The sequence below is a fragment of the Macaca mulatta genome, chromosome 5, assembly GCF_049350105.2.
Source record: "Macaca mulatta isolate MMU2019108-1 chromosome 5, T2T-MMU8v2.0, whole genome shotgun sequence".
NCBI lineage: Eukaryota > Metazoa > Chordata > Mammalia > Primates > Cercopithecidae > Macaca > Macaca mulatta.
Window position 1 is genome coordinate 49,094,020 of NC_133410.1, and position 23,841 is coordinate 49,117,860.

The window sequence follows — 23,841 nt, forward strand, 5'->3', positions numbered from 1 at the left end:
CTATAGGAAGTGATATTTTAAGTACCTACTTAATGCAAACTGTGACTATAAAAAAACTGAGTATGAAGAAGTGAGGTAGGTTATAACAGGAAGTCAATAGATAATGCCTAAACTAAGAAATAGGCCTATTACTTAGAAAAAAGGAAAAAATCTCAAAGTGGTGTGGTGCAGGGTTGCTGTTTACATCATAATTATTTTGAAATTCAGTTTGAAAACTAATATGCATATATTAATGATATAAATGATTTATGTTTTAATTAACCACAATTGTTCTTTTTTTATTATTATTATTTTCAGATGGAGTCTCGCACTGTCGCCCAGGCTGGAGTGCAGCGTCATGATTCTTCATATTGGTCAGGATGGTCTCAAATTCCCGACCTCGGGTGTTTCGCCCACCTCAGCCTTCCAAAGTACTGGCATTACAGGTGTGAACCACAGAGTCCGGCCTGGAGTGATTCTTAATAAGCACTTTTTAAACCCACTATAAGGGAGTAATTGCTATTTAAGAACATGATGAAAGAAATAGCTTTATACATGAGAAACAATGAAAAAGAGAGGCTAGAATAAAATGTAACCAAAAAATTACGAATTTAAATAACAGAAATAAAAATAAACATGGAAAATGTGTTAGCTACATATCAATACAGAATATTCCTTAACTTACCTGCCAGATAGAGGGCAAATGATATAAATCTGTGGTAGCGAATGAGGAACTGAAGTTGTTCTTCTCTTTGAACAAATGTAGCAAAATAATCAGCTACAGTCTCTCCATAGAAAAAGTAGTTTACACACAATAGAAAGTGCCTATAATTTAAAAACAATTAGCTTTTCTATATTTGAAGCTTTCCTTCCCCTCAAACTCAACAAAATTATTTTCTACATTCTGATGACACAAAGATCAAAACCAAGTTCAGAAGACCAATTCAAGATATATTTCACTAAAATGCTATTTTCCTGTTTTAAACTTAATTTCAAATTTATCGATTAGCAAAAATTTACCGAATATAAATCATACCTTTATTTAGCTGAAAATCTAATGCCAGAGATAATTAGGAAACAATGTAGAAAATACTACATACACACAATCCTTCACCCTTGGGAGGTGGGAGCAGTGCGTGTGTGTGTATAAATTTAATACTTTGTGTGTAGTATAATGTGTGTATATGTGTGTATGATTTTAATACTTTGCATATATGTATAATGTGTGGGTGTATATATTGAGGTATTAAGTTCATAATGAAAATTAACTCCTAACTACTCACAGCTCTAATGCTTTTTAATAGTAGAAGTCCTAAGACAAATCCCCACCTGTCCTCAGGAAGATTAAGAAGGAAAGAAAGAAGAGGTAATTCAACCTGTCTCCCCACTGCCCTGCACGCACTGGCATCTCCCCTCTTCTAATGCTCCTAGTGGACTCCAAATGAGCCGGGATTCTTCCTCTGTAAGGCAATCAAGGCCTAACCTGGTCTACCAATCCAACTATTTACCCACTATCCGCTAAACAATACCCTCTGCTCAGAAGGGCCAGGAATATCTCATCAGCGGTAGTATAAATACGTCTGTCCCACATCTAGAAACTGATGGGTGCTACATCCCCAACCAGAAAACTCTTCTTTATCCAAAACTTGTCTTCATTTCAAATACCAGTTTATCTTTTACCTCTTGTTTGACACCTTCTACAATCACCGGAGCCCATCCTTACTTATCTTCTCTTTTTTTTAATACTTAGAATCAATACTGCATGATTTTACATTTATTTATTCTCCAATTTCTTTACCTATCTAACATTTCCTATATACTTTGCCACTCATGAAGAAACCTGCTACAAGGAAAAATCAGCTCTCACCAAAATCAAGACACTTCTTTTTGACCATCCTAAACCCCATCTGCTATAATGAGACACTGACTCCCTGGTTGATATTAATCAAATATATTAAAAAGGATGGCCACTTGGGTTAAATATGAACTATAACGTTATCATGTTTCCTAGCCAAGGTTCTGATAGCAATGATTTATACATGAAAAGTTTTAAAAGATGTAAAATTTTAAATGTTAATATCATTTGGTGATTTGTCACTAACTTTACATGCATTTGTGTGTACACAATATGTTGTATATTATCACGTCAACTGAGAGGAAATGAAGGAAAATGAAGGAAAAGGTTATATGCAAATATTTTGCTAAAATTATTATTGTAAAGGATACAAAAATGTTTCCAACACAATGTTTAGTTTTTTATTTTAAAAAAAGGACAAGAATGGTGTATATATTCAACACATATTAGATATCTCTACAAAGACTAAAATATGAGATCTGAAAGAAGTTGTATCAGAGTGGGAAAGACAAAGGTGATCTTCTTTTCAAAATTCAACTATATTATTTTTATTTATCTTTCTCTAAAATCAATCTATAGGGTAAATTGAGTGGATACTGACTGATCAAGATGCTTCCTTTACAAACTTCAGAAATTAACTTTTCATATCTGAAATAGTTTCAAGCTTACTTACCAACTCAGTGTTCTAAACCATGGTAGATCATAGGAGTGATAGACTCTATAACCTATAGTGATAATTTCATGGAAGCATTTCACTTGGATGCCCAGAACCTGAAACCAAGAGAAAACATTAACATACATTTCTCAATGCTTACATTTGTGCTTAATTATTCAATAAAGCAATTTGTCATATGTATTTGAAAAATCTTAATCTACCAATTTTTAATTATTCTAAATGTCAGTAAAAAAAATGCAATATTCCATGTCTCTAAAACCAAGTGATGCCTCAAAGGGGTGGACAAAATAATGTTTTACTCAAAAAGGCTTGGAAGATCCTTCCCGGGGTGGGGAATGGCACTGGAGTTTAAAGGTTGAGGGATATAATCTGGTTGGCCACAGTTGACTAGGATTTATCCCTCATTACTATTTCATTATTTAGACTGTCCTTCTCAAGATGGAGAATCTTTTTGTCCAATCTGACCATTATGTTTCTTGAGATACCCTAAGAAAATCATACATGAAAGTTTGCTTGTAACCATGCATTGTTATACTTGCAAGTAATAAAGATACTGTCAGGACAAACAGTTAAAACACTTTCTACCCAGTCACCCTGGAATGGCCTTTTCATCCTCCCAGCTGTGTCAGCCCTCCCATAGCCAGCTACTCACTGGTCAATCGAAGCTGGGCTACCTTAGCAAAGTATAAGCAACCTTCCACATTTGAAGCCACTTTGGCCAGTCAACTGAGTTTATGCATTTCTGTTTACACAGTGTCGTGACTGCACACCTATTAAATGGGTTTACATTTATAAATCCCTTTTTGATGTTCTATTTTGTAGTCCTTCAAACTGCTGCATTCAGCAACCTGGATGAAGGTAATTTCTCAAGATGTAGCATCACACCCAGTACTTGACCTGTCAATTTCAAGACTCAAAGAGCAAATGGCAAGTCGAACACTTATTGTCATGAATTAAGAGGTAAAAATATTTGTGAATACGGCAGACTAACTTTTTTTGTCTAGAGAGCACTCTCCAGGGGCTTGTTTTTAATGCTGTCCTTGAGCTAAGAATGGATTTTTATATTTTTTAAAGAGTTATTTAAAAATCAAAGATTATGTGACTGAAACATATGCAGCCCCTTAAAGCCTAAAATATTACTATCTGGTCCTTTAACAGAAAAAGCTTACCAAACTCTGTCAGAGGATATATTTTGGGATTTCCTTTTAAGATTTCCACAAGTTAGTTTTCCAAAACCTACCATTCAGGGTATTCTTAAGCTATTTTTTCCTATTATACTGATTACATGTCCAAACACATACTTTAAAAACTAAATGTCTCTTTTCAGCCACATGATAAAGAAATGTATGTGAAACCATAAACAGTACTTTTAGCGAAAAGTCATAAATGTGTTATAAAGACAGGAGGAAATCCAAGGGTCCTTCTTCAAATAACATTTGTATATAATATCAAGTCATTTCTAACAAAAATAAAGAACGGAGACAATGTTTAGTATTAAGATAAAACAGTAAAGCAAAGTTAGTCAGATCCGAAGGGCTTTTTTAAAAAAAATTTTTATTTTTTTAAATTTTATTTTATTTTATTATTATTATTATACTTTAAGTTCTAGGGTACATGTGCATAACGTGCAGGTTTGTTACATATGTATACTTGTGCCATGCTGGTGTGCTGCATCCATCAACTCGTCAGCCCCCATCAACTCATCATTTACATCAGGTATAACTCCCAATGCAATCCCTCCCCATCCCCCCCATGATAGGCCCCAGTGTATGATATTCCCCTTCCCAAGTCCAAGTGATCTCATTGTTCAGTTCCCACCTATGAGTAAGAACATGCGGTGTTTGGTTTTCTGCTCTTGTGACAGTTTGCTGAGAATGATGGTTTCCAGCTACATCCATGTCCCTACAAAGGACACAAACTCATCCTTTTTTATGGCTGCATAGTATTCCATGGTGTATATGTGCCACATTTTCTTAATCCAGTCTGACACTGATGGACATTTGGGTTGATTCCAAGTCTTTGCTATTGTGAATAGTGCTGCAATAAACAAACGTGTGCATGTGTCTTTATAGCAGAATGATTTATAATCCTTTGGGTATATGCCCAGTAATGGGATGGCTGGGTCATATGGTACTTCTAGTTCTAGATCCTTAAGGAATCGCCATACTGTTTTCCATAATGGTTGAACTAGTTTACAATCCCACCAACAGTGTAAAAGTGTTCCTATTTCTCCACATCCTCTCCAGCACCTGTTGTTTCCTGACTTTTTAATGATCGCCATTCTAACTGGTGTGAGATGGTATCTCATTGTGGTTTTGATTTGCATTTCTCTGATGGCCAGTGATGATGAGCATTTTTTCATGTGTCTATTGGCTGTGTGAATGTCTTCTTTTGAGAAATGTCTGTTCATATCCTTTGCCCACTTTTTGATGGGGTTGGTTTTTTCTTGTAAATTTGTTTGATTTCTTTGTAGGTTCTGGATATTAGCCCTTTGTCAGATGAGTAGATTGCAAATATGTTCTCCCATTCTGTAGGTTGCCTGTTCACTCTGATGGTAGTTTCTTTTGCTGTGCAGAAGCTCTTTAGTTTAATTATATCCCATTTGTCAATTTTGGCTTTTGTTGCCATTGCTTTTGGTGTTTTAGACATGAAGTCCTTGCCCATGCCTATGTCCTGAATGGTATTACCTAGGTTTTCTTCTAGGGTTTTTATGGTATTAGGTCTAACGTTTAAGTCTCTAATCCATCTTGAATTAATTTTCGTATAAGGAGTAAGGAAAGGATCCAGTTTCAGCTTTCTACTTATGGCTAGCCAATTTTCCCAGCACCATTTATTAAATAAGGAATCCTTTCCCCATTTCTTGTTTTTCTCAGGTTTATCAAAAATCAGATGGCTGTAGATGTGTGGTATTATTTCTGAGGACTCTGTTCTCTTCCATTGGTCTATAGCTCTGTTTTGGTACCAGTACCATGCTGTTTTGGTTACTGTAGCCTTGTAGTATAGTTTGAAGTCAGGTAGCGTGATGCCTCCAGCTTTGTTCTTTTGACTTAGGATTGTCTTGGAAATGCGGGCTCTTTTTTGGTTCCATATGAACTTTAAAGCAGTGTTTTCCAATTCTGTGAAGAAAGTCATTGGTAGCTTGATGGGGATGGCACTGAATCTATAAATTACCTTGGGCAGTATGGCCATTTTCACGATATTGATTCTTCCTATCCATGAGCATGGTATGTTCTTCCATTTGTTTGTGTCCTCTTTGATTTCACTGAGCAGTGGTTTGTAGTTCTCCTTGAAGAGGTCCTTTACATCCCTTGTAAGTTAGATTCCTAGGTATTTCATTCTCTTTGAAGCAATTGTGAATGGAAGTTCATTCATGATTTGGCTCTCTGTTTGTCTGTTACTGGTGTATAAGAATGATTATGATTTTTGCACATTAATTTTGTATCCTGAGACTTTGCTGAAGTTGCTTATCAGCTTAAGGAGATTTTGGGCTGAGACAATGGGGTTTTCTAAATATACAATCATGTCACCTGCAAACAGGGACAATTTGACTTCTTCTTTTCCTAACTGAATACCCTTGATTTCTTTCTCTTGCCTGATTGCCCTAGCCAGAACTTCCAACAATATGTTGAATAGGAGTGGTGAGAGAGGGCAACCCTGTCTTGTGCCAGTTTTCAAAGGGAATGCTTCCAGTTTTTGCCCATTCAGTATGATATTGGCTGTGGGTTTGTCATAAATAGCTCCTATTACTTTGAGATACGTTCCATCAATACCGAATTTATTGAGCGTTTTTAGCATGAAGGGCTGTTGAATTTTGTCAAAGGCCTTTTCTGCATCTATTGAGATAATCATGTGGTTTTTGTCTTTGGTTCTGTTTATATGCTGGATTATGTTTATTGATTTGCATATGTTGAACCAGCCTTGCATCCCGGGACGAAGCCCACTTGATCATGGTGGATAAGCTTTTTGATGTGCTGCTGGATCCGGTTTGCCAGTATTTTATGGAGGATTTTTGCATCGACGTTCATCAGGGATATTGGTCTAAAATTCTCTTTTTCTGTTGTGTCTCTGCCAGGCTTTGGTATCAGGATGATGTTGGCCTCATAAAATGAATTAGGGAGGACTCCCTCTTTTTCTATTGATTGGAATAGTTTCAGAAGGAATGGTACCAACTCCTCCTTGTACTTCTGGTAGAATTCAGCTGTGAATCCATCTGGTCCTGGACTTTTTCTGGTTGGTAGGCTATTAATTATTGCCTCAATTTCAGAGCCTGCTATTGGTCTATTCAGGAATTCAGCTTCTTCCTGGTTTAGTCTTGGGAGAGTGTAAGTGTCCAGGAAATTATCCATTTCTTCTAGATTTTCTAGTTTATTCGCGTAGAGGTGTTTATCGTATTCTCTGATGGTAGTTTGTATTTCTGTGGGGTCGGTGGTGATATCCCCTTTATCATTTTTTATTGCATCTATTTGATTCTTCTCTCTTTTCTTCTTTATTAGTCTTGCTAGCAGTCTATCAATTTTGTTGATCTTTTCAAAAAACCAACTCCTGGATTCATTGATTTTTTGGAGGGTTTTTTGTGTCTCTATCTCCTTCAGTTCTGCTCTGATCTTAGTTATTTCTTGCCTTCTGCTAGCTTTTGAATGTGTTTGCTCTTCTCTAGTTCTTTTAATTGTGATGTTAGAGTGTCAATTTTAGATCTTTCCAGCTTTCTCTTGTGGGCATTTAGTGCTATAAATTTCCCTCTACACACTGCTTTAAATGTGTCCCAGAGCTTCTGGTATGTTGTAGCTTTGTTCTCATTGGTTTCAAAGAACATCTTTATTTCTGCCTTCATTTCGTTATGTACCCCGTAGTCATTCAGAAGCAGGTTATTCAGTTTCCATGTAGTTGAGCAGTTTTGATTGAGTTTCTTAGTCCTGAGTTCTAGTTTGATTGCACTGTGGTCTGAGAGACAGTTTGTTATAATTTCTGTTCTTGTACATTTGCTGAGGAGTGCTTTACTTCCAATTATGTGGTCAATTTTGGAATAAGTGTGACATGGTGCTGAGTAGAATGTATATTCTGTTGATTTGGGGTGGAGAGTTTTGTAGATGTCTATTAGGTCTGCTTGCTGCAGAGATGAGTTCAATTCCTGGATATCCTTGTTAACTTTCTGTCTCATTGATCTAATGTTGACAGTGGGGTGTTGAAGTCTCCTGTTATTATTGTATGGGAGTCGAAGTCTCTTTGTAAGTCTCTAAGGACTTGCTTTATGTATCTGGGTGCTCCTGTATTGGGTGCATATATATTTAGGATAGTTAGCTCTTCCTGTCGAATTGATCCCTTTACCATTATGTAATGGCCTTCTTTGTCTCTTTTGATCTTTGATGGTTTAAAGTCTGTTTTATCAGAGACTAGTATTGCAACCCCCGCTTTTTTTTGTTCTCCATTTGCTTGGTAGGTCTTCCTCCATCCCTTTATTTTGAGTCTATGTATGTCTCTGCATGTGAGATGGGTCTCCTGAATACAGCAGACTGATGGGTCTTGACTCTTTATCCAGTTTGCCAGTCTGTGTCTTTTAATTGGAGCATTTAGTCCATTTACATTTAAGGTTAATATTGTTATGTGTGAACTTGATCCTGCAATTATGATATTAACTGGTTATTTTGCTCGTTAGTTGATGCAGTTTCTTCCTAGCCTAAATGGTCTTTACATTCTGGCATGGTTTTGCAATGGCTGATACCGGTTGTTCCTTTCCATGTTTAGTGCTTCCTTCAGGGTTTCTTGTAAGGAAGGCCTAGTGGTGACAAAATCTCTAAGCATTTGCTTATCTGTAAAGGATTTTATTTCTCCTTCACTTATGAAACTTAGTTTGGCTGGATATGAAATTCTGGGTTGAAAATTCTTTTCTTTAAGAATGTTGAATATTGGCCCCCACTCTCTTCTGGTTTGTAGAGTTTCTGCCAAGAGATCTGCTGTTAGTCTGATGGGCTTCCCTTTGTGGGTAACCCGACCTTTCTCTCTGGTTGCCCTTAAGATTTTTTCCTTCATTTCAACTTTGGTGAATCTGGCAATTATGTGTCTTGGAGTTGCTCTTCTCGAGGAGTATCTTTGTGGCGTTCTCTGTATTTCCTGAATTGGAATGTTGGCCTGCCCTACTAGGTTGGGGAAGTTCTCCTGGATGATATCCTGAAGAGTGTTTTCCAACTTGGTTGCATTTTCCCCCTCACTTTCAGGCACCCCAATCAGATGTAGATTTGGTCTTTTTACATAATCCCATACTTCTTGAAGGCTTTGTTCATTTCTTTTTCTTCTTTTTTCTTTAGATTTCATTCTCGCTTCATTTCATTCATTTGATCCCAATCGCTGATACTCTTTCTTCTAGTTGATCGAGTCGGTTACTGAAGCTTGTGCATTTGTCACGTATTTCTCATGTCATGGTTTTCATCTCTGTCAGTTCGTTTATGGCCTTCTCTGCATTAATTATTCTAGTTATCAATTCTTCCACTCTTTTTTCAAGATTTTTAGTTTCTTTGCGCTGGGTACGTAATTCCTCCTTTAGCTCTGTGAAGTTTGATGGACTGGAGCCTTCTTCTCTCATCTCATCAAAGTCATTCTCCGTCCAGCTTTGATCCGTTGCTGGCGATGAGCTGCATTCCTTTGCAGGGGGAGATGCGCTCTTATATTTTGAATTTCCAGCTTTTCTGCCCTGCTTTTTCCCCATCTTTGTGGTTTTATCTGCCTCTGGTCTTTGTTGATGGTGACGTACTGATGGGGTTTTGGTGTGGGTGTCCTTCCTGTTTGTTAGTTTTCCTTCTAACAGTCAGGACCCTCAGCTGTAGGTCTGTTGGAGATTGCTTGAGGTCCACTCCAGACCCTGTTTGCCTGGGTATCAGCAGCAGAGGCTGCAGAAGATAGAATATTGCTGAACAGCAAGTGTACCTGTCTGATTCTTGCTTTGGAAGCTTCCTCTCAGGGGTGTACTCCACCGTGTGAGGTATGGGGTGTCGGTCTGCCCCTAGTGGGGGATGTCTCCCAGTTAAGCTACTCAGGGGTCAGGGACCCACTTGAGCAGGCAGTCTGTCCATTCTCAGATCTCAACCTCCATGTTGGGAGATCCACTGCTCTCTTCAAAGCTGTCAGACAGAGTCATTTGCATCTGCAGAGGTTTCAGCTGCATTGTTGCTGTTGTTGTTGTTGTTTAGCTGTGCCCTGTCCCCAGAGGTGGAGTCTACAGAGACAGGCAGGACTCCTTGAGCTGCTGTGAGCTCCACCCAGTTCGAGCTTCCCAGCCGCTTTGTTTACCTACTTAAGCCTCAGCAATGGCGGGCACCCCTCCCCCAGCCTCGCTGCTGCCTTGCCCTTAGATCGCAGACTGCTGTGCTAGCAATGAGGGAGACTCCGTGGGCGTGGGACCCTCCCGGCCAGGTGTGGGATATAATCTCCTGGTGTGCCCGTTTGCTAAGATCTTTGGTAAAGCGCAGTATTGGGGTGGGAGTTACCCGATTTTCCAGGTGTTGTGTGTCTCAGTTCCCCTGGCTAGGAAAAGGGATTCCCTTCCCCCTTGCGCTTCCCAGGTGAGGCGATGCCTCGCCCTGCTTCAGCTTTCACTGGTCAGGCTGCAGCAGCTGACCAGCACAGATTGTCCCGCACTCCCTAGTGAGATGAACCCAGTACCTCAGTTGAAAATGCAGAAATCACCTGTCTTCTGTGTTGCTCGCACTGGGAGTTGGAGACTGGAGCTGTTCCTATTCGGCCATCTTGCTCTGCCCCCCCGAAGGGCTTTTAAAATATCATACTGATGTAATTTTTATGAACGTATTTGCTAGGGTACATCCACTGGCACTATAAATTGTATTTATTTTACTGAGAGGGGAGAAGAAAAGTGTTTTTAATAGCTCACATTATATTTATATGATCAACTATAGCTTGCAGGGACAATTAATATGGAACTTCTAGGAAAACAGAAAACAAAAGGTTCCAAATAGTATTGTCGAAATCTTTAAACTTTATGTGTATCTTACAGGACTGGAGGATTACACAGACATTAATACTCCACACCATCAATACTGGTAGCAATGTACACTCAAAGGACTCTGTTGGCTCAATTAATGTTTTAAGAACCTTAAAAACAATAGTCAGTATTTAAGTGTCTATTCTTTACTAGTTATTGAGGACTTATAGAAATAACATAGGGCATCTGTTCACAGAGAGGTACGTCTCTCAGGGAGGAAACACGACTACAACCCATGTGAAATAGGCAAATGGACGTGTGTAGAGGCAGACACACCTGTGGCAGGGGCAGGGGGTGGGCAACGGCAGAGCTGGAGGAGAAGGATCTGCAAAGTCAGCACCTGTAGAGGGAATAGGGCGTATTAAGGGAACTACTAGGAGGGTGGAGTTGCTAGAAGACAAAGGTGGGGTTAAGAAGGAGAGAAAGAGATGAGCCTGGTCCTGGAATCCTAGGAAACAGCAGGAAGCACTGCACCGAGGAGTTGAAAGGACATGACTGGACATGAAAGTTCGGGAGAATAAAGTGGAAAGAATGGACTGGGGAGGTGACAAGAGTAAAGGCAGTCAGGCAGGCAAGATGCCACTTAGCTATCCAGCTGAAGTGGTAGAGGAGTAGAGAAGAAGACAGGAGAGAAGTAGAGGGGGCAGAACTGACTAGACCTGGTGGGTGAGGAAATTGAGGGGCTAAGGGAGAAAAGGGAACACAAAATAACACCAAGAAAGGCTTGGGAAAGTAGACAGTACGAAAGAATTATACAAATTGTGTCAATTGTCATATTCAACTAAAATCAGAGTTGAGGAGCCAAGTGGAAAAAGCACTCAGGGCACACAGCACCTGCTCCACGAATTATCCAAAGCTCAGCTGCTGAAACAGCTGGCCATACCCTCAGACCAGTTTTACTTAGTGGCTGCTGAAACAACAATGTGCCATGACTCTAAGACTAGTTTTACCTGCCACTACTGTCGCTCATCAATCAGAGCCTGCCAACTCCCCAAAACTTTACTAGTGCCAGTGGGCTTTCTTTCAAAACAGTATGTAGCATTTCTCTCTTTAATAAAACTCCCAAGCTTCTCTCATTAATAAAACTCCCAACCTTCTCTTTGTTCTTTAGACATACCAAAGACAACCCTGGTCTGGGTGTATGCTCTGAAGTGCAATTCTGTTTCTTTAAAAAATATATATACATTCCCAAATAAAATGCTTTGCATAGAGATTTGTCTGTGTATTGTTATTTAACTTTGACAACAGATTTACTCTGGATGGCTGAGGTATGGACTAGAAGTTCAGATCTGGACATTTTGAGTATGAACTATAGTGCCTATGGGTTATCCAAATAAGTGTCTATTTTCACTTTGCAAATCTTTTCTAAGAAAATACTCCTGCATATAAAGTTAGAGCATATTTATGTTCTAATATGTTCAGGATAGTGTTATTCACACACACACAAAAAAACAGAACATAACCTGAATGTCTAAAAATAACACAATGATTTGAATAACTTCAAATGATGCACTGAATGAATTCAGATATTCATTCACTTTAAGTGAATAACTGCATGATGAATTACATTCCATCAAGCAGACAATCTAGTAAAGCTAATGATTATAAAGACCACAGAACAACACAAAACTTTTTTTAACAAGTTTGTTTTTTTTAGAGACAGGGTTGTGCCACGTTATCCAGGCTGGACTCAGACTGGAATTTCAGGGCTCAAGTGATCCTCCTGCCTCAGCCTCTCGAATAGCTGAGACTACAGGTGTGTGCCACCGCACCTGTCCACAAAATTTTTGATGTGATATTTAGCTTAAAAAGCAGGATGCACAATGTTAGTCACATTATTATTATGACCATGGTTTTAAAAACACAAATTAAGCAAAAAGTGATGAAATAAAATACACCAAATAATACTACTAATTGCATTTTGGTAGTCAACAACAGGGTTGGAATGATGACTTTTAATTACCTATTTTCCAAAGTAATTTGAACACACTTATACAATTCTCATAATGGGAAAAAGTAAACACACCATTTAAAAGTAAATTACATAGCATGAATTAAAACTTAATGACAACAGTTTCCAAGAAGGCAGGGGGAAAAAAAAACCTCTTTCAATATCTTCTATGTGTTCACATCTGTCTTTAAATCAAAACATGCTTTAGTAACTCCATCACTTGGAAAGTACGATTCTAAGCCATGAATACAACAATTTAAAAACGACAAAAGAAGCCTTTTAAGGAACATGGGTATGCATTCATATTAAAATAGTAGCTGTAATTTCCTAGAAGTTTTGTTTGTTTTTTGAGACAGAGTCTCATGCTGTCTCCCAGGCTGGAGTGCAGTGGCGCCATCTCGGCTCACTGAAACCTCTGCCTCTTGGGTTCAAGTGATTCTCTTGCCTCGGCCACCTGAGTAGCTAGGACAATAGGTGTGCGCTACCACATCCAGCTAATTTTTTGTATTTTGAGTAGAGATTTTGGAAGTGCAAAATTGAGGGTTTCACCATGTTGGCTAGGCTGGTCTTGAACTTCTGACCTCAAGCAATCTGCCCACCTCGCCCTCCCAAAGTGCTGAGATTACAGGCGTGAGCTACTGTGCCTGGCCTCCTAGAAGTTTTTAATGAAACTATATTGAATTAGTCATTTTTGAGTGCTGACATTTAAGGCAACTGCAAGCTAGATACAATGTGTCCTTCTCAAAATATAAATGATCTAGTTAAGAATAGGAATAGATATAAGGTTTTAAAACACATAAAGTAAAATCAATTGAGTACTAACTATATGTGTGAATCATCCATATCCTCTTAACATAAATATCATATAAGCATTATATGTGTATATATATATGCATGTATGTGTATGTAATAAACTTAAATAACCAATAACAGTTCAAACCTACTTTACTTGATCTTTAATATTCTTTTTTGCTTTTTTTGAGACAGGATCTCACTCTGTCGCCCAGACTGGAGTGCAGTGGCGTGATCTCAGCTCACTGCAACCTCCACCTCCCAGGATCAAGTGATTCTCCTGCCTCAGCCTCCCAAGTAGCTCAGATTATAGGCACATGCCACTACCAGCCGGCTAATTTTTGTATTTTTAATAGAGATGGGGTTTCACCATTTTGGCCAGGCTGGTCTCGAACTCCCGACCTCAAATGATCCACCTGCCTTGGCCTCCCAAAGTGCTGGGATTACAGGCATGAGCCACTGCACCTGGCCAGATCTTTAATATTCTTATTTTCTTCTTTAATTAAACTCACCAATTGAAGCAAATAACTTGTAATAAGATCATATTTTCCTTTCATAGTAGAAAAAAAAAATAAAACAAAAAAACTCAGGTATTGTAGGCACACTTATGGTTCTCTTAAAAAATCAGAATCCAAATGTATGCATGCATGCCTTTAAAACCGTCTTGAATTTTGTCATAAAGAGTGGTTAGAAAATAGTTTTTATCCACAAATTCTTGCTGTAGTTATTATACTCAACAGTTCAGTTTGGAGAAACATGTAAATCACAGGGGAACCCACCAAACCTGCCTACGTCAGTGTATCTAGGATATTGGGGGTTTCTGATATCTTAGATCAAAATTTTCTTCTTACTCCTTACTTCTCCCAAATAAATTCTTAATTCTTAATTCCAAATAAATTCTCCCAAAATACTTCTTCTCACTGCTTCCCAAATAAAACTCAAACTTCTTCACATAGTATTGCAAGGCCCTCCAGAATCTGATCTCTAATTATTTTTCGGCCCTGTGCTCAAGGAAGAAGCACCTTTTTCTGTCACCCAGGGAACGCTGTGAGCAAAGGTCCAAGTGGCACTTTTCGCCACTTGGACCTTTGCTCACAGTGCTGCCTCCACCCTGATACACGGCTCAAGGCCATACTCAAAGGTCCCTCCACCCACAAAGCCTTGTGTATCTCCCTGCTCTCACTTGCTCCCTTCTTCCTCGAGCCTGCCCACTCACCACCAGAGCACTGAAAAGTGCTCTGCAGACACTTGCTTCTTAAATGCCCAAGTCCCAGGGCCAGTGGTGGTCATTTTAGTCCTTGGCACGTTCAGCGACAGAAGACTGGGAGCTGGGGGGCCTCTTCCTGGAATCAAACCCAGACAATTGCCCACGCCTGCCCACTTGGCTTTCAAGCTCAGCTTCCTCTGCCCTCACATTCAGTCTATCCTATTTATTATCCATTTTTCCTTTCTGAGAAACAGCACTTTCAGATCTTAGCAAATTAGCAGAAAAAGAAATTAACTTCTTCTCATGTTCATTACTTGATTTCCCCAAGGAAGTGCAAAATTAATGAGAGCACAAGAAGAGAAGTGAAAGAGGCTTCCAGGTGCTTATAAAAGCCACTTTAAGTGGCTTCAAGAGCTGATAGAATTTTTTTCATCATGTCTAATATCACATCAAAACTTATTCTTTTATAAAATAAAAGGAAAACCATATCATATAGCTCATAAGCTTATGAGCTACGAATATAATTGAACATGGAGGGAGACTGGCAAAATGGATAAACACATTTCTAAGCGGGCAAGAGAAACCAGAGATGAAGGAGATGAGAACATAAGAAGAGCCTGGATTAACTGAGAAGGAATGAGAAAAAGTAATAACAATGATAATACTAATAAAGAAGGCCACAGGGCACCCCAGAGAGCAGGCTCTCACTGTGTGCTGTCAAACCATGCTCAGCACTGCCTAAGTGCTTGATGAGTGCACTGAACAAATGCATTTCTCCTTGATTCCAACACTTGTGGGCTTCGAATGTTTCATGCTTTAAATATCTGGGCTTTTGCACACAGGAATCCTCTGCCTGTGATGGTCCTCCCCCAGACTCCATCGTTTACCTCGTTGATTCCCACTCAGCCTTCAGATCGCAGCCCATGTGCTTGGCACTGTGCCTCTGCAAAGGCTCCCAGCTCCGCCTTTGCTCTCTTAGTATTATTCTTTTTTTCAAATGCTTATTGTAGTTTGTGATTATATATAGTCATGTGTTGCTTAACAACAGGGGTATGTTCTGAGAAATGCATCGTTAGGCAATTTTGTTGTTGTGCCAACATCATAAAATATACTTACACAAACCTAGATGGTATGGCCTCCTATACATCTAGTCTATATGGTATAGCCTATTGGTCCTAGGCTACAAATTTATACAACATGTTACTTTACTGAATACTGTTGGCAACTGGAATAAAATCACGAGGCAATAGGAATTTTTTGGCTCCATTATAATCTTATAGGATTTCTATCATATAGTTGTCCATCACGGACCAAAATGTCATCAGGTGGCATCTGACTGTAAATAATCAACTCTTTAAAGTGCAGATAGTATGCTCCATGAGGGCAGAGAGAGGTACATTTTTCTCAGTACCACTGTATCATCCATAGAACTAATGGATGGCATATGGCATATAGCATATAGCATATAGCAGGCATCTTGGAAGCATTTGTTACACAAATGAATGAAGGGTTAAAATACTTGTTTGGCTTCCTGACTTGTTGAGCTTCCCACACACAACAAAATCCAAAACTCCCAGAATGGTTTTTCCTTGCCTCTCCAGTGCCCTACAAAGACACCCTCTACACGTACAACTTGCAGATCTTCCAATGGACCGCATCCTCTCACTCCCTCCTCGGCCTGCCCAGGATGTCTCCACTTTGGAATTCCTTTCCCTGTCCCGTATTCAGGACTCGGCTTCGGTACTGTCTCTTTTGGAAGCCTCCTTATCTCTCCCTCAGACTGGACTAGGTGCTTTTCTACTGTGTACTCCTAGCATGTTGTATCATAGAACTTATCTTGCTTATTTAGCATACTTTTATTCATATGGTTACTTGTATGTTTCTGCCATTACACTGAGTTCCTTGAAATCAGGGATCTAGCTAATAGTCACATGTTCATGTTACGTGTGTGTGTGTGTGTGTGTGTGTGTATATATTTTTTTTTTTTGTGTGTGTGTGTGTGTGTGTGTGTGTGAGATGGTTTCACTCTGTTGCCCAGGCTGGAGTACAGTAGTACAATCACAGCTCACAGCAGCCTCAACCTCCCGGACTCAAGTGATCCTCCCACCTCAGCCTCCCCAGTAGCTGGGACTACAGCCATGAACCACCACCACCTAGCTTATTTTTTAAAATTTTCTGTAGAGATGAGGTCTCAGGCTCATGTCATATCTTTTATGAAATATGCTTGGCACAATGTCAGACACATAGACATGTGCCTGTTACACAAATTTGGTCTCTGCTGAATGAACACATTGAATAGTCATTTTGCAAACAGAAAAGATTAAGTCAGATCATCATGAAATAAAAGACACTTAAAGGAACTAAATATGCTATGACTGAGTGTTGAATTAACTTATTTTTTATGATATGCTCAAATTACTTCAATCATATATAAATGTTGAAAAACAAAGCAAGAGACACTCTGGGAAAAGTCAAACACTTACAAGGAGCATCAGCATGAAGGATCCCATATAGATGATCAGGAAAAACAACGAGATCATAGTTAGAGTGAGAATTCCACGTATCCACCAGTTTTTCCACCTACAAAGAAAACGGAAAGTTAGTATTTAATGTGTTCTTAAGGTTTTTTTGTGTGGTTTCAGTATTGATTTGCCAGATTTATGAATTTTCCTTAACTATACTTTAAGATTCCACTACTTCACTTTATATAATAACAAACAACAAAAACAAAAACCAAGTAGCATTCATGCACCCCACCACCACCACAAGCCTCACACTTCACCCCCAGTGTGCCACACAAATATCACTCCTTGTGTGACCATGTCATATAAACTGTTGGCAGCCTTGTATGAAAAATCCAGAATAATTCAAATACATGGATGGTGATTTCTGAATGCTCTTATACACAAATGATGACATCTATATTTAGAATTGTTGCTGTTTTTCTTTAGGACTTTTCTGATTTTTATTAATTCAACTGGTAGCACTTAAATTATGTTACAAGAGATTTTGATTCAACTTAAAGCCTAGTAACATATATGCAGTGTATTCTAAGCACAAGTCCTCACTCCTTTTTTTAAAAAAATAGAGACAGGGTCTCACTACCTTGCTCAGGCTGGTCTCTAACTCCTGGGTTCAAGTGATCTTCCTGCCTTGGCCTCCCAAAGTGCTGGGATTTCAGGTGTGAGCCACCATGCCCAGCCCTCATTCCCTTCTTAGAACAGAAATATTAGCTGCCTTCATAAGATATAGAATCGCTTCAGCCCTGGAGTTTGAGACCAGCCTGGGCAACGTGGTAAAAACCGAGCTCTACAAAAAAAGCAAAAATCAGCTGGGCGTGGTGGTACTCGCCTGCCTGTGGTCCCAGCTACTGAAGGGTGGTGGCAGTGGGGAGGGGGACAGGAGGCAGGGCATGTCAGGGCTGAGGTGGGAGGAACACTTGAGCACAGGAGGTCAAGGCTGCATTGAGCCATGATTGTGCCACTGCACTCCAGCCTGGGTGGCAGAGCAAGATACTATCTCTTAAAAAAAAAAAAAAAAAAAAAAAAAAAAAAAAAGATTACATTCCTTGCTTTCAACCACTCTCCAATATAATTTAGACACTTCCAACAAACACTCTTTTCAAATACTCCTTTGAAGGATCTAAAATACCAACATACCAACAACATATATTTTTTTCCAGTTTCCAATTTCTTCATAAGGTAGTCAAATTGCACTCATTCAACTTTATTTCCCTCTATTAACAAACTATGTAGGCATAAACTTCTCATGAGAGCTTGAGCATGGGGCAGAACTGAAAATGAGTGTAGAGTCAAAAATGCTATGGCTGAAAGGCTCCATGTAGTTGTACAGATACAACTGTTTGCGGATTAATGGATGGATTAGGAAACTGGGCTAGGTCACAAATCTAGTCAGAGGTAAATAAAGCACAACAAGCCAAGGCAAAATCCTGTCTCTATAAAAAATACAAAAATTAACCAGGCATGGTGGCTCACGCCTGTAGTCCCAGTTACTTGGGTGGCTGAGGTAGGAGGATTGCTTGAGCCTGAGAGGTAGAGGTTGCAGGGAGTTGAGACTGTGCCACTGCACTCCAGTCTAGGCAATAGAGGAAAATCCTGTTTAAAAAAAAAAGTAAGGGGAGGGCAGAAACCTTGACCAAGGGATTTCCCTTTAGGACTTTATCCTAAGGAAATAATTAATGGATGTTAAACCAAAGTGAGCTACAAAGAAAAATGTTTAATGTAGAGGTATTTTTAATTGTGAACATTTAGTAATAAACTAAATGCCCACCAATAGGTGGTCAGTTGGATAAACTAGACTACAGCCATACAACAAAATATGTCATAGACATTAAAAATGTCTCTGAAATATATTTAGGATCCTACATAAAATGTTGTTCCTAATAACACTATGGAACGAAAATGAAAACAGTAAGGTAGAAAACAGTACAATCCCATTTTTGCCTTACACACATCCATACACACACACACACACACACACACAGAGCACAAAAAAAAAGCCTCAAAGAGTAAACACCAAAGTATTCTAAATATTAATGTCTTGGTAGGAGAATTACAGGATTTTTTTCCCCACAAGTAATGTACATTTCTTATGTAATTACTATTTTTAATCCTATGTATCTATAAATTCTAAGTCTTTGCAGGACAGTCTGTTTTCTTTTTTTTATTATTATTATTATACCTTAAGTTCTAGGGTACATGTGCACAATCTGAAGGTTTGTTACATATGCATACCTGTGCCATGTTGATGTGCTACACCCATTAACTAGTCATTTACATTAGGTATATCTCCTAATGCTATCCCTCCCTGACACCCCCCACCCCACGCAGACCCCGGTTTGTGATGTTCCCCACCCTGTGTCCAAGTGTTCTCATTGTTCAATTCCCACCTATGAGTGAGAACGTGTGGTGTCTGGCTTTCTGTCCTTGTGATATTTTGCTCAGAATGATGGTTTCTAGCTTCATCCATGTCCCTACAAAGGACATGAACTCATCCTTTTTTGTGGCTGCATAGCATTCCATAGTGTATATGTGCCACATTTTCTTAATCCAGTCTATCATTGATGGACATTTGGGTTGGTTCCAAGTCTTTGCTATTGTGATTAGTGCCTCAATAAACATACATGTGCATGTGTCTTTATAGAAGCATGATTTATAATCCTTTGGGTATATGCCCAGTAATGGGATGGCTGGGTCAAATGGTATTCCTAGTTCTAGATCCTGGAGGAATTGCCACACTGTCTTCCACAATGGTTGAACTAGTTTACCGTCCCACCAAGAGTGTAAAAGTGTTCCTATTTCTCCACATCCTCTCCAGCACCTGTTGTTTCCTGACTTTTTAATGATCGCCATTCTAACTGGTGTGAGATGGTATCTCATTGTGGTTTTGATTTGCATGTCTCTGATGGCCAGTGATGATGAGCATTATTTCATGTGTCTGCTAGTTGCATAAATGTCTTCTTTTGAAAAGTGTCTGTTCATATCCTTTGCCCACTTTTTGATGGGGTTGTTTGATTTTCTTCTTGTAAATGTGTTTAAGCTTTTTGTAGATTCTGGATATTAGCCCTTTGTCAGATGGGTAGATTGTAAAAATGTTCTCCCATTCTGTAGGTTGCCTGTTCACTCTGATGGTAGTTTCCTTTGCTGTGCAGAAGCTCTTTAGTTTAATTAGATCCCATTTATCAATTTTGGCTTTTGTTGCCATTGCTTTTGGTGTTTTAGTCATGAAGTCCTTGCCCATGTCTATGTCCTGAATGGTATTGCTTAGGTTTTCTTCTAGGGTTTTTATGGTTTTAGGTCTAACATTTAAGTCTCTAATCCATCTTGAATTAATTTTTGTATAAGGCAAAAAGAAGGGATCCACTTTCAGCTTTTTACATATGGCTAGCCAGTTTTCCCAGCACCATTTACTAAATAGGGAATCCTTTCCCCATTTCTTGTTTTTGTCATGCTTGTCAAAGATCAGATGGTTGTAGATGTGTGGCATTATTTCTAAGGGCTCTATTCTGTTCCACTGGTCTATATTTCTGTTTTGGTACCAGTACCATGCTGTTTTGGTTACTGTAGCCTTGTAGTATAGTTTGAAGTCAGGTAGTGTGATGCCTCCAGCTTTGTTCTTTTGGCTTCAGACTGTCTTGGCAATGTGGGCTCTTTTTTGGTTCCATATGAGCTTTAAAGTAGTTTTTTCCAATTCTGTGAAGGAAGTCATTGGTAGCTTAATGGGGATGGCATTGAATCTATAAATTACCTTGGGCAGTATGGCCATTTTCACAATATTGATTCTTCTATTCATGAGCATGGAATGTTCTTCCATTTGTTTGTGTCCTCTTTTATTTCATTGAGCAGTGGTTTGTAGTTCTCCTTGAAGAGGTCCTTCACATCCCTTGTAAGTTGGATTCCTACGTATTTTATTCTCTTTGAAGCAATGGGAGTTCACTCATGATTTGGCTCTTTGTCTGTTATTGGTGTACAGGAATGCTTGTGATTTTTGCACATTGATTTTGTATCCTGAGACTTTGATGAAGTTGCTTATCAGCTTAAAGAGATTTTGGGCTGAGACAATGGGGTTTTCTAAATATACAATCATGTCAGCTGCAAACAGGGACAATTTGATTTCCTCTTTTCCTAATTGAATACCCTTTATTTCTTTCTCTTGCCTGATTGCTCTGGCCAGAACTTCTATCACTATGTTGAATAGGAGTGGTGAGAGAGGGCATCCTGTCTTGTGCCAGTTTGCCAGTTTTCAAAGGGAACGCTTTCAGTTTTTGCCCATTCAGTATGATATTGGCTGTGGGTTTGTCATAAATAGCTCTTATTATTTTGAGATATGTCCCATCAATACCAAGTTTATTGAGCGTTTTTAGCATGAAGGGCTGTTGAATTTTGTCAAAGGCCTTTTCTGCATCTATTGAGATAATCATGTGGTTTTTATCTTTGGTTCTGTTTATATGCTGGATTACGTTTATTGATTTGCATATGTTGAACCAGCCTTGCATCCCAGGGATGAAGCTCACTTGATCATGGTAGATAAGCTTTTTGATGTGCTGCTGGATTCGGTTTGCCAGTATTTTATTGAGGATCTTTGCATCGATGTTCATCAGGGATATTGGTCTAAAATTCCCTTTTTTTGTTGTGTCTCTGCTAGGCTTTAGTATCAGGATAATGTTGGCCTCATAAAATGAATTAGGGAGGATTCCCTCTTTTTCTATTGATTGGAGTAGTTTCAGAAGGAATGGTACCAGCTCCTCCTTGCACCTTTGGTAGAATTCGGCTGTGAATCCATCTGGTCCTGGACTTTTTCTGGTTGGTAGGCTATTAATTATTGCCTCAATTTCAGAAACTGTTATTGGTCTATTCAGGGATTCAACTTCTTCCTGGTTTAGACTTGGGAGGGTGTATGTGTCCAGGAATGTATCCATTTCTTCTACATTTTCTGTTTTATTTGCACAGAGGTGTTTATAGCATTCTCTGATGGTAGTTTGTATTTCTGTGGGATCGGTGGTGATATCCCCTTTATCATTTTTTATTGCGTCTATTTGATTCTTCTCTCTTTTCTTCTTTATTAGTCTTGCTAGCGGTCTATCAATTTTGTTGATCTTTTCAAAAAACCAGCTCCTGGATTCATTGATTTTTTGGAGGGTTTTTTGTGTCTCTATCTCCTTCAGTTCTGCTCTGATCTTAGTTATTTCTTGCCTTCTGCTAGCTTTTGAATGTGTTTGCTCTTGCTTCTCTAGTTCTTTTAATTGTGATGTCAGGGTGTCAATTTTAGATCTTTTCTGCTTTCTCTTGTGGGCATTTAGTGGTATAAATTTCCCTCAACACACTGCTTTTAATGTGTCCCAGAGATTCTGGTATGTTGTGTCTTTGTTCTCACTGGTTTCAAAGAACATCTGTCTTTCGTCTCATTGGTTTCAAAGAACATCTTTATTTCTGCCTTCATTTCATTATGTACCCAGTAGTCATTCAGGAGCAGGTTGTTCAGTTTCCATGCAGTTGAGCGGTTTTGAGTGAGTTTCTTAATCCTGAGTTCTAGTTTGATTGCACTATGGTCTGAGAGACTTATAATTTCTGTTCTTTTACATTTGCTAAGGAGTGCTTTACTTCCAACTATGTAGTCAATTTTGGAAGAAGTGTGATGTGGTGCTAAGAAGAATGTATATTCTGTTGATTTGGGGTGGAGAGTTCTGTAGATGTCTATTAGGTCTGCTTGGTGCAGAGCTGAGTTCGATTCCTAGATATCCTTATTAACTGTCAAGACAGTCTGTTTTCAATATAGACTAAAAACAGGATAAAAATGTATAAAACAGATTACATGTAAAACATTTGTATAATCTTTGTAGAAAAGTTTCTTGAGGAGATTGAAACCATTATACTATCTACTGTTCATTTTCTAAAACCAATTCACTCATAAATAGCATAGATAAGAACACAGGCATTGAAGCCACAGTACTCAGGTTCAGAATGTGGTTCCATAACTTACTAGCTACATGACCCTTGATATATAATATCTGTTTACGTTTCCACATTTATATACTTGTGTTATGAGGTTGCCGTGAGAGTATTAGTTAACACATATAAAGTGCCTGAAGCAATGGTAGTACATAGTAAATGCTAAATAAATATTAGCTGCTAGTATTTGCTATTGTTACTTTATATGAGAAAAAAAAAAAAAACTTCCTGATTAAGGAAGATCTTATGAATGACACATACAAATCTGGCATCATTCTTATAGAACATCAACTACACAAAATTTCAGGTCTGAGATAGACTTGATGAGATTTTAACACAAAGTTACATCTGTGAATTAGGTCATGAAAACAACTGGGAACAAGAACTATTAAAATAATCATGCTTTTAATAGCAGATCAAACATATGTTCTATTGGTCAAAAAGTATGAAAATGTTGCTTTTAACCAATGTATTCTAATATGGTTATCCCTTACAAAGTAAAAAAAAGAAAAATTCATATTACATTTACTAGATACAACTAAACTAGTGGTTTTCAGACTGCAGGCTATGACCCAAGGGTAGTAAAATCCATTGAGTAAGTTACATGTAGCATTTTTTGTTCAATAACATAGAACAGCATCAAACAGAAAAGAAATCAGAGGGTATCACAGTAATGGGAAGAACTGTTTCATAACATTTTTGCAGCAGTTAAAATATACATTTGTGTGTCTTGGAATGTGGTATACAACGTATCTCTCACTGTGTCATAGTGTCAAAAAGTTGGGGAAACATTGTTCTTTCTATACCAATGTGTAACATTTCATACATTAATCTGGACAAAAGCTTAGGTTTATTTTGCTTTTATAAATTTTATAATTCATATTACTAAAGTATACAATGAAGGGTAATATAATTAGCTGAAA

The 23,841-nt window shown here is 38.6% G+C and overlaps 1 protein-coding gene across 1 annotated transcript in view; it reads right to left on the reverse strand.

The window, feature by feature from the left end:
- CDS1 (CDP-diacylglycerol synthase 1) overlaps nt 1–23,841 on the reverse strand; it is a 73,643-nt gene that overhangs the window by 28,045 nt on the left and 21,757 nt on the right. Inside the window, exons 3-5 of the mRNA XM_015138375.3 lie at nt 16,934–17,030; nt 2,508–2,605; nt 665–804 (exon numbers count right to left, since the gene is read on the reverse strand). Of these exons, the coding sequence (XP_014993861.1) occupies nt 665–804; nt 2,508–2,605; nt 16,934–17,030 (335 nt within the window). The remainder of the gene's footprint in view (nt 1–664; nt 805–2,507; nt 2,606–16,933; nt 17,031–23,841) is intronic.